Source organism: Acinonyx jubatus, chromosome A3, assembly GCF_027475565.1.
Source record: "Acinonyx jubatus isolate Ajub_Pintada_27869175 chromosome A3, VMU_Ajub_asm_v1.0, whole genome shotgun sequence".
Taxonomy (NCBI): Eukaryota; Metazoa; Chordata; class Mammalia; order Carnivora; family Felidae; genus Acinonyx; species Acinonyx jubatus.
Window position 1 is genome coordinate 60334254 of NC_069388.1, and position 15469 is coordinate 60349722.

Genomic DNA, 15469 nt, shown 5'->3' on the forward strand with positions numbered 1-15469 from the left:
GTGATCAGAGGCTTGCAGGAACTTAACCTTGTATTTCTCTATGGGCAACGATTCAGTATTTGCTAAATTCAGTGTTACAGATGACTTTACAGAACATAAACACCACATATAATGAGAATCAGCTATATTTTTATAAATATTTTTTTACATTTATTTTTGAGAGAGTGAGAGCAAGGAGGGGCAGAGAGAGAAGGAGACATGGAATCTGAAGCAGGCTCCAGGCTCCAAGCAAGCATTCAGCACAGAGCCCGATGTGGGGCTCAAACCCACGAATCATGAGATCATGACCTGAGCTGAAGTCGGAACACTTAACTCACTGAGCCACCCAGGCACCCCAAGAATCAGCTATATTTTATTTTATTTCTTGCAACTGTATATGAGATTTTTCTCTATCAATATATCCTCTAACTGATCATTGTGCATACAAAGGCTACTGATTTCTGTATGTCAAATTTCTATTCTGCACCTCACTAAACTCTTACATTATTTAAATCATTGTTATCATTGATTCTCTCTGGTTTTTCAGGTATGCTCTTTTATCATGTGCAAATATAATTTTACTTCTTTTTCAATTCTATTCCCTTAATTAATTTCTCTTGTCTAAATGTGTTGGCTACAACATTTCCCCCCTTTTATGACTGTTTCTCATCTACGTGGAACTACTCTGAATTGGTAGTAGGCTAACTCATTGATCCATAGACTCATGGAGTTGAAAAGGAACGCAGAGGTAATGTCTGTCACTTGATGCATGGATCTGTTTTACATCACTTAAGTGGTCATCCATTCTCTTGAATATCTGTTCCATTTCTTCTAGTAAGAGCAGATCTCTTTCAGAGAGTCAAACTGTACCCATTCCATATAGTTCTTGTATTGCTGTCAATCACTCCATCCTGGCCCCACCCCTACTTATGATCCAAGCCAATTATATGGGGTGGCCATAAAATCTGGATACATAACTGTTATTATTTTTTGACAGACTGAACCCCATTTATTACTTCTGGCTGGCATATGCAAAAAGCATAGATTTATTCAGTGAAAATCAAACACACAATCACCTGAGGCAATGAATACAGATGTATGTGCATTGTATGGGGATGAAATGCATTAGTGTACTATTGAAATTACTACATACAGCCAACTATCTTAAAAAGAGATTTAAATAATAAAATATAAAATCTTTTATATATACCAACATAGTAACCATTTCTGGTAGTCTTCAACATCTGTGCAATTTCTGAGTTAGTTTCAACTTATTATGAGTCTTATTTCCTTGTTTCTTTGTATGCCTGGTAATTTTTGATTGAATGCCAGACACTGTAAATTTTACTTTATTGGGTGGTCTTTTTTTAATCCCTACAAATATTCTTGAGCTTTGTGTTGAGACATAGGTTATTTGGAAACAATTTTATTCCTCTAGGGTTTGCTTTTAAGCCTTATTATATGGGACCAGAGAAGTGTTTAGTCTAAGGCCAATTTTGTTCCACTATTGAAGCAAACATTTTCTGAGTACTCTATCTGATGCTCCTTGAATAAAGATATCTGTTTTCTACACTGACTGGATGAAACAGGAGGTATTCCCAGCCTTATGTGAGCTGTAAGGATTGTTCCCTCTGACCTTTCTGGAAAGTTCTTTCTCCAACCTTGAGTAGTTTCCTCACAGCCATGCACTAGTAAGTACTGAGTTGAAGACTCAAAGGAGCTTATGTACATATATCCAGAGTTGTTTCTGTGAGTAGCTGTCTCTTCTCCAGCCCTCTATCCTGTAGACTCCAGCTGTCTTGGTCTTTTCAGAATCCTAGTTTCATTCAAAGAAGGTACCGGGCTCTGCCTGGGTTCCTGATCCTTTTGTTGTAGCCTGGAAACTGACTCCAGGAAATAAGCAGCACACTCATGGGGCTTACCTCACTTGTTTCTCAGAGATCCTGTACTTCATTGCCTATGTCCAATGTTTTGGAAACTGTGGTTACATACATTTTATCTGGTGTTTTAATTGTTTCAGGCAGGGGCTAGGGAATGAAATCAGGTTCCTGTTATTCCACACTGGCTGGAAGTAGAAATACACTGTCTTTATTACAATTTCCCCCAGCACACTGAATTGGACATTATCTATAAAGTACAACACACTGTATATATCACTTAATGTCATTGAGAATATCATGCATTGTAATGTAATATCAACAAAGTTTTCTTATGTATATTTGTCTTGTAGTTCATTCCTTGTACATGCCTTTAAACCAGACAACAGCGATTGGTCCAAAAATAGAGTAGAGATGCAGAAAGGTAAGATAGAGAAGGTAAGTACCTTCCAAATGCTGATAGTATCTCTCTGGAGCCTGGCATACTGTCAGCACTCAATTGCTTGTTGAATAATTGAATGAATGCATACAGCCTAAGACAAATGCTTGCATGTATGAAGGCATGAATGAATATGACTTGATGAATGATTTCTTTCCTACCCCACTAGTTCTCCACTGGTCAAACCAAAACTGGATGATTATTCCAGAGCCTATGAGAACCTCTGAGTTCTGTGGGGAGTTATACTGCTTCTCCACACACTGTCTCCTGTCTTGTTCTGGATCATTTCCTCACTCCTCAATTCCTTCCTCACTACATTACTACTTTACCCTGATGCTGAGCTGATGTTCCTTTTTCTTTCATATTTTTGGAAGGAGATTCCTCCTTTAATTTCTTTGCCATGACCGTGGTGACACCCTAGATTTCAGGAATATGAACACAATTTTTAATTAGGTTGCAAATTAAAAAAAAATTTTTTTTTAACACTTATTCATTTTTGAAAGACAGAGAGAGACAGAGTGCGAATGGGGAAGGGGCAGAGAGAGAGGGAGACACAGAATTCGCAGCAGGCTCCAGGCTCCAAGCTGTCAGCATGGAGCCTGATGCGGGGCTCAAACTCACAGACTGCAAGATCATGACCCGAGCCGAAGTCAGCCACCCAACCGACTGAGCCACCCAGGCGCCCTGATTGCAAATTTTTAGAGTATTAGTGGTGATACTCTAAAATCCATCTTTTCCTAGCATCCAATATTTGTTTTATTAATAATCTGTACCCTGGGGTGCCTGGGTGACTCAGCTGGTTGAGCGACTGACTTAGGCTAAGGTCATGGTCTCGCAGATCATGAGTTCGAGCGCCACATCGGGCTCTGTGCTGATATCTCAGAGCCTGGAGCCCGCTTCAGATTCTGTGTCTCCCTCTCTCTTTGCCCCTCCCCTGCTCACACTCTCTCTTTCAAAAATAAATAAACATTAAAAAAATAATCATCTGTACCCTATTATTATGGGACTATTACTGACTAGAAAAAGAATTTGGGAGAGCTATTTCATTTTTGAAATTAGTGAAGCTAATTTCACTAAGGAATTAATGAAAAGAAGTGAATACTTTCATCTCATTGCTAAAATGTGTTCAAAGAAAACAGTAATAAACAAACAATACAATAGTTTTGAAATGTTTCCAATGTAAGAGTTTTTATTGTGGTTCCGCACTCAACTAGAGGTACCTACAACAGACTACAGACAAAAACAATTAGAGAGGGCTCAATAAAAATTGCCAGAAATTAATAATTTTGTTTTGCAGATCTCAGACACATTACTAGATCTTAATTTCAGTCTTAACATTAAGTGATAAAATCTCTAATTTAAATGAGATAATTAATTTAAAACAAGACTGCAGGCTTGGATTATAAGTACATTGCCTCCCAAAAAAAATAGCTGAAAATCCTATGATAGTAATCTGTCAGGTTAAACTTCTGGGCATGATGAATTTACCAAAAGACTGAGTATAATGTGGTGAGGACAGAGAAAATAATACGATAAAGAATGGTTAGGAAAAGCCAGAAAACAGCACAAACAGACGGGAGATCTAGGTGGGAGATAACAGGGAAGTGTACCTGTTTTACAAACAGGGTAGGAATGGGTAGGATGAAAGGCAGTCTTACCTCAGCAGAGAGGCTAGTTCCACAGTGTTGACTGGCTGAGGTCTAGGCAGCCCTGGAGGAATGCTGGCTCTCTTAAACCTAGTTGCCACTAGACTGCTTTAAGGTTTCTCAGCAGTGGTCCTCAGCCCTTTGCTGCTGTGGGTGGCTCTAGGAGGAAAGGCAGGGCTGCTTGAGGTGCAGGTATGGCAGCGACGGTGTGGCTGGCTGACGCCCAGATCCTGGGCTGAGGACCTTCTCTGGGGAAGTGGATGTCAGCATTATTTAAGGGTGTTAGAGTTTTTGCCACTCTGGGACCTAAACGGGCCTGGAAACTGGGGAGTGACCTCACATGCACTATTCTTGAGAGAGGTTTCAGGATGTTCCAGAGATAGGTGATGTCGTCCCCCGCCTACCTTGGGCTTGGGGTGTTTCTTGGGGTAGGACTCTTGGGATCTGATGCCATAAGAGTCATCAGATTCTGAGGACACCGTTTCCTGGAGAGGCAACCTCTTGGAAGGTTTCTTTTTCTTCTTTCTAGGGTTCTCCGGTCTTAGCTCTTGTAAATCCCCAGTGTCAGTTTCTTTGAGCGGCCATATTAAGAAAGTAGAATTCTTTGTCTTCACATCCTCCCTAGAGAGAGAGAGAGAGAGAGAGAGAGAGAGAGAGAGAGAGAGAGAGAATGCAGGATTACCCTGGTCTTGTTGGCTGCTGTGTCTACAGAGATGTCCAAGCCAGCCCTGCAGTGTTTCTCAGCTCTTGGTCCCTTGGCCTTCTTCCCATGGCATGGAGTTGTAGAGGTCCTGTGGCCCTGATAGTTTGGGCTGCATTTTATTCCATGCAGTTCATTTCCACAGGTCTTTGTGGGAGCCTCACGTGGCATGAAGAATCTAATGTCATTTGGACCTTGTCCTGACCAAGTCAGTGAATGAAGCAACAATTCCTGCCCAAGAAGTCTCTTGGCATGCCTCAGAATTGACCTCTGTCCACCCCGGGATTATAAGCTTGGCCACATCATAGTTCAGTTTATTCCTGACATACTGAACTGGAGCTTGTACAGTAGAAACATTCTTCTACACCCTTAGTTTTCCCTAATTACTATATGGTGTACCATCAGAAAAATGTCTCCCAAATTCAAAAACAATATGCTTTTTAATTTAACTGACATTGGATTTGACTATGAAGTCATAAAGCTAGTCTTACCATTTAGAAAATATAGCGCATGTGATCAACTAATATTTGACAACGGAACCAAGAATACTCAATAGGGAAAGACAGTATTTTCAATAAATGGTGTTGAGAAAACTGGAAATCCACATGCTCCTATCCTATAACACTCACAAAAATGAACCTGAAATGGAAATAATAAGAACTCAAACCATAAAACTCCTAGAAGATAACATAGGGGAAAAACTCTTTTACACTGGTTCTGGCAGTGATTTTTTTTAGATATAACACCAAAAATACAAGCAACAAAAGCAAAAATAAGTGGCACTACATCAAACTGAAAAATGTCTGCACAGCAAAAGAACCAAACAATCAAACAAAGAGGCAACCTAAGAAATGAGAGACACTATTTGCAAACCATACACCGGATAATGGATTAATGTCCAAAATATATAAGGAACTCATACAACCTAATATTGAAAAGACTAATAATCCTGCACAATAAATTCTTACTAATTACAAAAAAAAAACCCCAAACAAATAATCCAATCAAATAATGGGCAGAAGACTTGAACAGTTTTTCCACAAAAGACATACAAATAGCCAAAAGGTACATGAAAATGTGCTCAGTATCACTAATCACAAGAGAAATCAAAATCAAAACTACAATGAGATATTACCTCACACCTGTTAGGATGGCTATTATCAAAAAGACAAGAGATAACAAATGTTGCTGAGGCTGTAGAGAAAAGTGAGCCCTTCTATGCTGTTAATGGGAGTGTAAACTAGTACAGTCACTATGGAAAACAGTATGGAAGCTCCTCAAAAAATTAAAAATGGAACTACAATATGATCTATCAATCCCACTTCTGGGTATATATCCAAATGCAACTAAATCACTGCCTCAAAGAAATATCTGTAGTCCCATGTTCCACTGCAGCATTATATACAATAGCCAAAATATGGAAACAACATAAGTGTCCATTGGTGGATGAATGGATCAAGAAAATGTTATATGTATTATATATATATGTTATATGTATTATATATATATTTCATATACAATGGAATATCATTTAGCTATTAAAAAAAGAAGGAAACCCTGCCATTTGTGACAAGGATAGACTTTGAGGGTATTATATTAAGTGAAATAAGTCAGAGAAAGACAAATACTGTGTGATCTCACTTATATGTGACATAGAAACAGAGTAAAATGGTGGCTGGCTGCCAGGGACTTGGGGTGGGGGGGATGAGGGTAGAGGACATGGGAAGAACATGAAAAATATTTTTTTATCTTATAAAAAAATAAAAGAAAATATATTGGTCAGTTTATTTATCCAGCAATGTTGTATTTCAAAGAAGGTATCTTGGGAACATCATGACTTCATTCCAGCCATGCCCTCATGGCACACCATCTGGGGAACTTGCCTTTTTCAGGGCCTTCAGGGTAAGTTAAAAACACCAGTTCCCTGGTGTTAAACCTTATTTTGTTCCCATAAGCAGTATCTACCACCTTGATCACCCAGCTTTCACTCTGAATAACTTTTGATCACTGCTACTTCAGATCCTCTTGGAAATTACCAAGGAAAAATTAAAAGTGGGAAAATATTTTTAGTTATTTCTAAAAAGAAAATTACATCAATCAAGTCCCTCTTCAAAAGATCAAGATTCACTACATGTGATACTTTTCAAGGATTGGCTCAAAGACTCAGGAGGTAATTCCCAAGAGAGATTTAAAAATGGCCTTTATACCTATTAGGATAGCTGTTGCCAAGAAAAGAAAAAGCAAAGCCAAAAAATAACAGATGTTGGCAAGGATATGGAGAATCTAGAAACTTGTACACTGTTGGTGGGAATATAAAAATGGTAAAGCTGCCATATAAATTGTATGTCAATTTCTCAAAATATTAAAAATAGAATTACCATATGATCCAGCAACTCCACTTCTGTGTATGTATAGACAAGAAGGAAAGCAGGGACTCAAACACCCATGTTCACTGCAGCATTACTCACAATAGCCAAAAGGTGGAGACAACCCAAGTGTCCACCAACAGATGAATGGATAAACAAACTGTGGTATATAATACAATAAAATCTTATTTAGTCTTAAAAAGGGAGAGGATTCTGACACAGACTATAACATGGATGAACCTTGAATACATTATGCTAAATGAAACGTCAGTCACAAAGGAATGGGGGATTAGTGGTCAATGGGTACAGAGTTGTGGTTTGGGATGATGGAAAAATTTGGGGACTGGCTGACCATGATGGCTGCACAGCAATGGGAATGTACTTAATGTCACTGAACTGTATGTTTAAAAATGGTTAAAATGATACATTTTATGATATATGTATTTACCACAATAAAAAAAAAATGGCCCAAGCAACAGCAGTAAAATGGGAGAAAGCCTTCTCAGAGGAGGCCACAAACAAAATTATCTTGAAATATGAGGCCAGCACCTATGTAGATGTGTAAGTTCTGTGAGCTGGGTTCTCAGACTCATCTTGAAATCACATGACAAGGCTGTGACACCACCCCTCCTCTGTGAAATGTAAAATCTTACCTACATTACCATCAACTATTCCTCACATTGCTGCTTCCCTCTGGAATGGACAAAATTGATACGTTCTATTTACTCTTTAGAAATGGTCTCTAAAATTTTCCCATGTACATCTCCCAAGTATCAGGATCGGTTGCAGTCCAGTCCACCTCCTAAAACCTCTCAGAAAGAAGAGCAACAAGGAAGGAGAGAGAGAAAGTAGAGAATAAGGCACCCAAAGAGAAAGGTGGAAGAGAGGCTGACCTACCTACTGGAAGGATACCAGGAAGATGATCATGCAAAGAAACCAGTAAGAAGGGCAGGAAAGACCGAGAAGCAACACATGTCTAGTCTTCAGTGGGAGACTGGTCATATAAGTCACACACCACCTGGATAATTAAATTCCAGGGAGGCAATAACAAAACAAAACATGTCCCCATCATGCCAAAAGCAAGTAATATATTGTTAAGTGGGGAAAAAGTCACCAACAACGTATGTGACTAGAAACCTTTCCATCAAATGGTTAACTGTTGCCTCAGGGAAAAGAATTCCAGTAAGATTGTCACTTCTTCTACATTAAAAATTTTTTTATAACTGTCATAAATGGTGAGGAGAAACACAAATTTTTATTTTAAGGAAAAATAATCAACACAGCAGAGAGCATACTCTAGAAGGATACGTGCCAAAATACAAATGGTGATTACTTTTGAAATGTGGAACTATTTTTATATTCTTTTTGCTTTTTTTCATATTCTTTTTGCTTTTAATTTCTAAATTAAAATTATATTAACAATGCATACTTTGGAATAAGAATAAAAATATGCAAGCTGTCATGATCAGAATAAAAAGCAGACCAGAATTTTGATCAAGGAAAGCCTTCATGTCATGTAAGCAGCTACCCCATTTTACTGATGTCAACTAAGTTCAAAATATTCCACAGGAAATGTCCCTTTGCAGAAGGGGGGGGGTCAGGGTAGGTGTGAATCTGATATGAGAGTTCTTATCTGCGCCCCCCTCCCCAACCCTCCCCATGCCCCTCCACTCTGATTGGCTCAAACCCACTCTGAGGAAGAGGGAAGGTGGCCATGCTCCAGACTGCTAGCCAGTGGACATTATGCATCAGCATGCCTGGAAAGGCACTGCTAAATGGCTTTCTTTTGCCTCATCTCCTACCAAAACCAAGAAAAATTCAGTGTCCTATTAATTACTTTAGGCTCTAGGTTTGATTAAATAATGTGACAAACAGGTAAAAATTACATATGTGTGTGTCAGGGGGTGGGGGTAAGGTGAGGGAAGCCAGGCATGGTGACTTCCACTGGCTCTTCAGAAGCAGTGGTTCCACTTTGGGGAGGAAAGTGCTGAGCACCCACTCCACACCCTCTTTGGGTCAAAACCCACCTCATTCGCCTGACTAATGCCAGCTTGCCAGTTTGCCCTATCTCACTGGTTTCCTGAGGCCTCGTTTCTATTCTGCTCTAAGTGTCTGTCAGAAAGCCAATCTTAGAATGGGAGGACCTATGGGGTAGGCACCGAATAGATGTCTGGTGAGGACCATGAGACCCCTGAATTTTAACAATGGAAGGAGCAGAAAATGGAGAGACTGATAAGGCTGCTGCCATCCCAATTGTTACCACTGGCCCTCAGGGTTAGAAATCGCTATGATTCTCTATGCTCTCTTATATTAGGGCACCGCAGAATGCTTTCTGAAAATAGGCAATGGCATTTGTCCCTCCAGATAATATGGGACACTCACAGGCAGGGTTTGTTCTTGAACTGCTTTTTTATTAAGGGCTTTGCTCCAGCCTAGGAAATGGGGGTCCTAATCTGACCAGAAGAGACGAGGGAGCTAATGACATACTGAGGCTTAATGATTTTAGATGCACAGCTCCTTCTAAGGGAAAAATAGTCAGCAGTGATGAGGCAAGATTATAGGAAGTGATTCATCTCATGTAATGTCAGAGCCAGCACTGAATCTTGAGGCTTCAATCGAAGACTTAGTATCACTGCTGTCAGGAAGACAATGTGAGGCCACACTACATAGAGGAAAGGGAGGAATGTTAACCAGCACAGAATTATTATTTCCTTTGGGACACATTCTTAAATGGTTTGATGGAAAATGATTAAACTGTTCAAAGAAAGACAATGAGCACTAATACTCAGGAATCAGGAGCTGACCACAGACCTGGACAGCACACATCTGAACTCTAGGAGAGTAGTCTCCCCTCCCATAGACTTGTACACAGCCATGTACCCAAGACTACACAACTACAATCACACATCAAGAAAAGAACAGTCCTTGCCTTCAGGATCTCACTGCCCAGCAATTTCCTTCGGATGTCCAGTGATTTTTTCGAAATAGAGAAAATGATTAGTTCTCTCTGATTTTCCTGATCACATTAAAATTTTTTTTGTTCATTTTTGAGAGAGAGAGAGACAGAAAGACAGAGTGTGAGCAGGGGAGGGGCAGAGAGAGAGAGGGATACAGAAGCCTAAGCAGGGTCCAGGCCGGGGCTCGAACTCACAAACCATGAGATCATGACCCAAGCTGAAGTCAGACACTTAACCAACTGAGCCACTCAGATGCCCTTTCCTGTTTCCTCCTGGTCTGCTTGCATCTTGGAATTAGGAGAAATTACATGTGTATTCTCTAAATGGAGAAAGTTATAGCCAGGTTACGGACGATTTTAACCCAGAACAGACATCTCTATGCCATGAAATGTAGAAAAAACCTCAGGGACATTACTGAAGGTGGGTAAAGCAAGAGCAATCATTTCCCTCCAACAGACACACTCTCAGAAGGCACAGCTCTCTCTCAGCTGTGCTGTCAGAAAATGCATTCAACCATATAGCAAAGAAAAGAGAAAAACCAAACCAGTGCGAGCCACCCGTGATTTCACATTGCAAATATGGAGATACTAAACACTCTCTTCTTTAAGAACTAGTTGTTTGGAATTTAGCAATATGGGGAATATATTGGATGGTGGAGGACAAAAGTCCTCAAGAATCATTTTGGTGTCAAATTTTGAGCTGAAACTTAAACTCTGCATCAGTTTTGGCCATATTCAATCAGTTTTGAACCCTTCACCCTCCAAAGACTTCCCTCTTTCACTGTCACCCTCAGTTAGGAACCAGAAGAGGGGCCTGGGGGAAATACTCTGTCACCCACAACTGGAGGTCTCAAAAAAGAAGAAAAAGAGGAGGTACAGAAGATGGAGAGCTGAACGTCTGGCATCCTGGTCCACCCAGCTGCCTGGGGCTATGTATCCTTTGTCTGATCAACCCCAAATGGACGGTTAGGGTGGATTCAATATTTTAAAGTTAAATTTAGTCAAGTGCTGTTCTGTTGGAGTTGCAAGCTATAGCACATTTCTTTAATCAGCCCATGAAGAAAGCACTGGGATTTTTTTTTTTAATGGTCTCATTTCGTATAATGATGTGAAGGCTTACTAAAGATAAATTGAAGGGAGGTGGTACGTATAGAGTAAGTGAGGATGTGCTCCTGATGAGAAAGGACCTGCCAGAAGGAAATCCCAGAGGAGACAAAATAAGACCTGCACCTTCAGTCTGTGTGCTCACACCTGCTGGCCCTGATTGTACAAACAGAGAGAGATTAAACTCTGAACCTAGTGTGTTGGACATGACCTCTGCTTAAGAAAGTTAAATGTAGTCTCTTGCTAGTGGGGAGGCAGAGAAAAAAAACAGTGGAAGTTACCATGGGGAGACCAGAGAGTCAATGAATGCTTCTGTTGTGTAAAGAAAGCCCTAGAAATCTGGGTAGGTAATTAGCAGCTAAGAGCTTTAAATAAGGCCTGGAGCAGGACTAAGATAGAGAACAATTAAAGGCTTTTCTCAACATAGAAAGAATTGAATTTTAATTCTAAAATAGGATTGATAATGTTGAATTTAGTGAAAATGGTCAATACCTAGACATATCTTTTCATATTCCTTTAAAATGTATTGTAATTTGGATATGATTTTGAGATTAATAAAACATGTGTTATAATTATAAATGAAACATTATACTCACCTGGAAGAGAATGAAAGATTGTAGTGTATATTTTCAATAATAATACCTAGGGAAAGATGCTCTGTGAAACCATGCACCTCTCAAGGAACAATGCTGGGCATCCACTAATATTTGTTCACTGGGTCATTCTTCATTGGGCATATCCTATGAGCCGGACCTTGGCAACTATGATCTAGAAGTGGACAGAACCTGACATCTGCTTTCAAGGACTCATGCATAATGGGAGTGAGAAATTAAGAAAGTACATGGCCAACACAAGGGAAAATTTCTGTAATGAAACCGCTACATGATACAGTGAGATCACCTCACTGCATAGAAGGGCTAGAGTCTCGGATCATGACATAGTGATGGTGATGCTTGAGTTCAATGTTAGAGTGCCCTAGTGGCCAAGGACAAAGAATAACATTCCAGGGGGAGGGAATGCTTAGCTTATGCAAAGCACAGATCCCTGAAAAAGCATGGTGTGGGGGGAAAGCTACAAGTAGTTTCGCATGGTTAGTGTACAGGGGGCTTGTGAGAAGTTGGTTGTGGGGTGGCTAGGGAGAAGTGAGGCTAGGGAGGCAGGCCTGAATCAGATCCACAAGAGGCTAAGCTAGAATAATAAGATGGGCTAGATGGGTGATGGGTAGTAAGGAGGGCACTTGTGATGAGCACTGGCTGTCGTATGTAAGCGATAAATCACTGAATTCTACTCCTGAAACCAATATTGCACTGTAAGTTAACTAACTAAAATTAAAACAAAAGAAAACAAAAAGCAGAAGGGGCCTAGGAGGGGGACTCTGAAGGGTTTTTTAAGTAGGGGAGGGGCAGGAGCAGATTTCCACACAAGGAAGATTCCTCTGCTCAGCCTTTCAGAAGCGGGCTGGGACTGTAGCAGGAGGAGGCCAAAGGCAGGGGCCTCAGGAAATGAGACACCTGACCTAAGGCAGTCCAGATCCAGTAGAGCTGAGCAGTATTTGCAAGTTAGATCAATACAACTTGGAGACCAATGGGGAGTAGTGGGTGAAGGGCAAGAAGAAGCCAAGGATGACTACCAGATGCTGCTTGGACAACTCCATGAACTGGTGGGTGGAAGAGAGAACTAAGTCAGGGAAGGCAGAGATGAGAGTGGGTCTGTGGAGAGTTTTAGATGTGCTGAATTTGAGATTCTGTGCCCTCAGGTGAATGGCTGGAAGTAACAGGATTCCCGCCAGGGCCTGACCACCTGCTTTACCCCAAGCATGCAACAGACCATCTCCAATCCTCACCTGTGAGCAAACAAGTTCCTAGATGATAAGCAACCTGCCCAAGGACACAAAATAAGTGAGGATGGGGCTGGGACAGGCACTCAGGTTTTAGTTTCCAAGGCCCTTCCCACTATAGTTATCAGCCATGTCTGCACATTACAACCAGCAGGGGAGCTTTTAGAAAAGCCCATCCAGGGTTCCACTCTCAGACACTACCATCCTGATGTCAGAGGATAGGAATGTTGTGGGGTGGAGAGGGAGATACGAGGTCCTTAGTGTAAATGGAGTCGTGAAAGCAATGGATGTGGGTGAAATGAGTGAGGCAGGGAAGAAATCCAGAGGGAGGAGCCATGACAGGCCTCAAGAGATGGAGGGGTGGTTGACAGTGGTAAATAGACTGAAACAGCCCACACACTCAGTGTGAGCATGTGAGAGGTCTTGAGTGGCTGCTGTGGGAATAGCTTCACACAGGGGTAAGGGAGGGAGCCAATACCCAAGGCTAAGGAGGGGGAAGAGGAGGCAAGAGAGAGGAGACATCAGCCCATGAGACTGCCACATAGAGAGCAGCTGTGAAGGGAGGGAGCATGCCAGGTCACATGGCAGAACTAAGGGAGCTCTATGGATTTAGGACCGGGTGTGTGAATGCATGCACGTTAGGGGAGGCAAAGTTGGGTTTTTGCTGAGGTGAAGGAATCAGGAGAGGAGCTAGGGAGATAGGAGAGAATCCAGGATAACTGATGGAGCAAGGACTGGGTAGTGGGGAAGGCCTCTGGAGTCTGGTGGGCAGGTCAGCCTTGGACAAGAGAAGGGATTTTGACATCAGGGAGAAAGAAGTTTCCACAAGCCTAGAGGTGGAGGAAAAGGAGTGGAGGAGAGACACCTGATGGTTTCTGCTTATGAAGTACAAGGTGATGCCATCAGGAGAATGAAGGTTGGCACCCATGACAACCCACAAACTCCACAGTGAAGTTGGAGGGTGTTTTCATGATCCCTTTCCCTAACCCTTGCTCCTTCCCTCACCCTTCATCTCCAAAGTCATGGCTCCGACTCCAACTGTGATGCCCCTCATCAGCCCCAAGGACTTGGGTTTTTGCCTGCTTTCTAGGCCTGCATTTCTTCTTACTGACTTTAACCTATCTTTCCAGCTTTTAACAATACTATTTCCTCAGACGAAAATGGATTCACCCCACTGTAGCTCCTGGAAACTGCCACTTACCCACTCACCCATGCTCACCTGGGCACAGGGCACCAGGGCCAACACCTTACTCTCACTCTCCAGCAAGGGGAGAGGCAGATGGTCCTAACTGAAACTTAATCTAACCTTTGCTTTAGAGTGAGACTTCGTTAGAAGGCTTTGAACCCTTACAAATAAAAGGGGAATAATTTCTTCATGCCCATGACAGGATTGAATACTTTTCTGAGGAGTCAGTAAAATAATGTTGCATTTGAGATTAGAAGCAGACAGACAAATAATCAGCAAGTAAGAGGTGTGATGTTGAAGGAATAATAATCATAAAACCACATTTTAGGGGCACCTAGGTGCCTCAGTTGGTTAAGTGTCTGACTTTGGCTCAGGTCATGATCATGCGGTCTGTGAGTTCAAGCCCCGTGTTGGGCTCTATGCTAGCAGCTCGGAGCCTGAAGCCTGTTTTGGATTCTGTGTCTCCCTCTCTCTGCCCCTCCCCTGCTCGCGCTCTGTCTCTCTCTCTCAAAAGTAAACAAACATTAAAACAAAAACAAAACAACCACATTTTAAGCAGGAGTTCCTCCACTTCTGCTTTTCTCCCCAAGTATTTATAGAGATCATGAATCCCAACCCAGAAACAGATTAAAGGTGCAAAGATATAAATAAAATTCAGGGAGTATAAAAAGTTGGGTCTACTTACACTTTTGGATCCTCCTGAATTGGGGGTGATTTTATATGAGAGCAAGAGAGAGCATACTTGTTCTGGCTGATCTTAATAAGTGCACTCCGAGGGCAAAATTCCTGTAATAATGCCAAAAGGGTTCACACAACTTAAGTCAGAAATGTCCACAATTTAGATGTAATTTTGTTTAGCTCAACCCATTATAAGAGCTGCTAGCCACTCTCCTATTCAGAGTGACATTTAAGAGGGCAGTCAAATTGCAAAACCTATCTTGATAATCACATGCTGAATGAAAGTCATCGCTGAGTGCTCTCATTTCTCATTTCTCGTGTCTCCATATCCTGGATCACATGCCAAGGCCATCCACACAAGATGCACATGACTGCCCACGCACATGCCCATGCATGCCCACACATCCCTCAACAGAACCACCTTCCTTTCTACCTTTACTTCAGCCTTGGCCACCTCTTTCCTGGACTCAGAAACTATAACCACCACCCCGGGCTTAATGTGCCGCCATCAGCCCCATGAATCTCTATCAGAATGGTCTTCAATGTCTACCCCCCTGACCATACTGCTTTAGTCTCTAGGGCCTTGCTGTCATGTGGGTAAATTCCAAGGTCCCTCCTGGACTTTGAAGCTCTTTCTCAGGGATCAACTCTCCCCACACCCTAGGGCATGCTCAGGGACATCTCTTCAAATGTCCCTTGAT

At 41.6% G+C, this 15469-nt stretch overlaps 2 protein-coding genes across 2 annotated transcripts in view; both read right to left on the reverse strand.

Annotated features, from left to right (window-relative positions):
- The window catches only part of CNGA3 (cyclic nucleotide gated channel subunit alpha 3), a 74072-nt gene extending 70083 nt beyond the window's left edge, over nt 1-3989 (reverse strand). The window contains exon 1 of the mRNA XM_053200485.1: nt 3954-3989. The gene's annotated coding sequence lies outside the window, so the exon portion shown is untranslated. The remainder of the gene's footprint in view (nt 1-3953) is intronic.
- The window catches only part of VWA3B (von Willebrand factor A domain containing 3B), a 204484-nt gene continuing 192471 nt past the window's right edge, over nt 3457-15469 (reverse strand). Inside the window, 5 exon segments of the mRNA XM_027072611.2 lie at nt 3457-3525; nt 3954-4101; nt 4104-4212; nt 4346-4562; nt 14776-14876. Of these exon segments, the coding sequence (XP_026928412.2) occupies nt 4052-4101; nt 4104-4212; nt 4346-4562; nt 14776-14876 (477 nt within the window). The 3' untranslated portion in view covers nt 3457-3525; nt 3954-4051.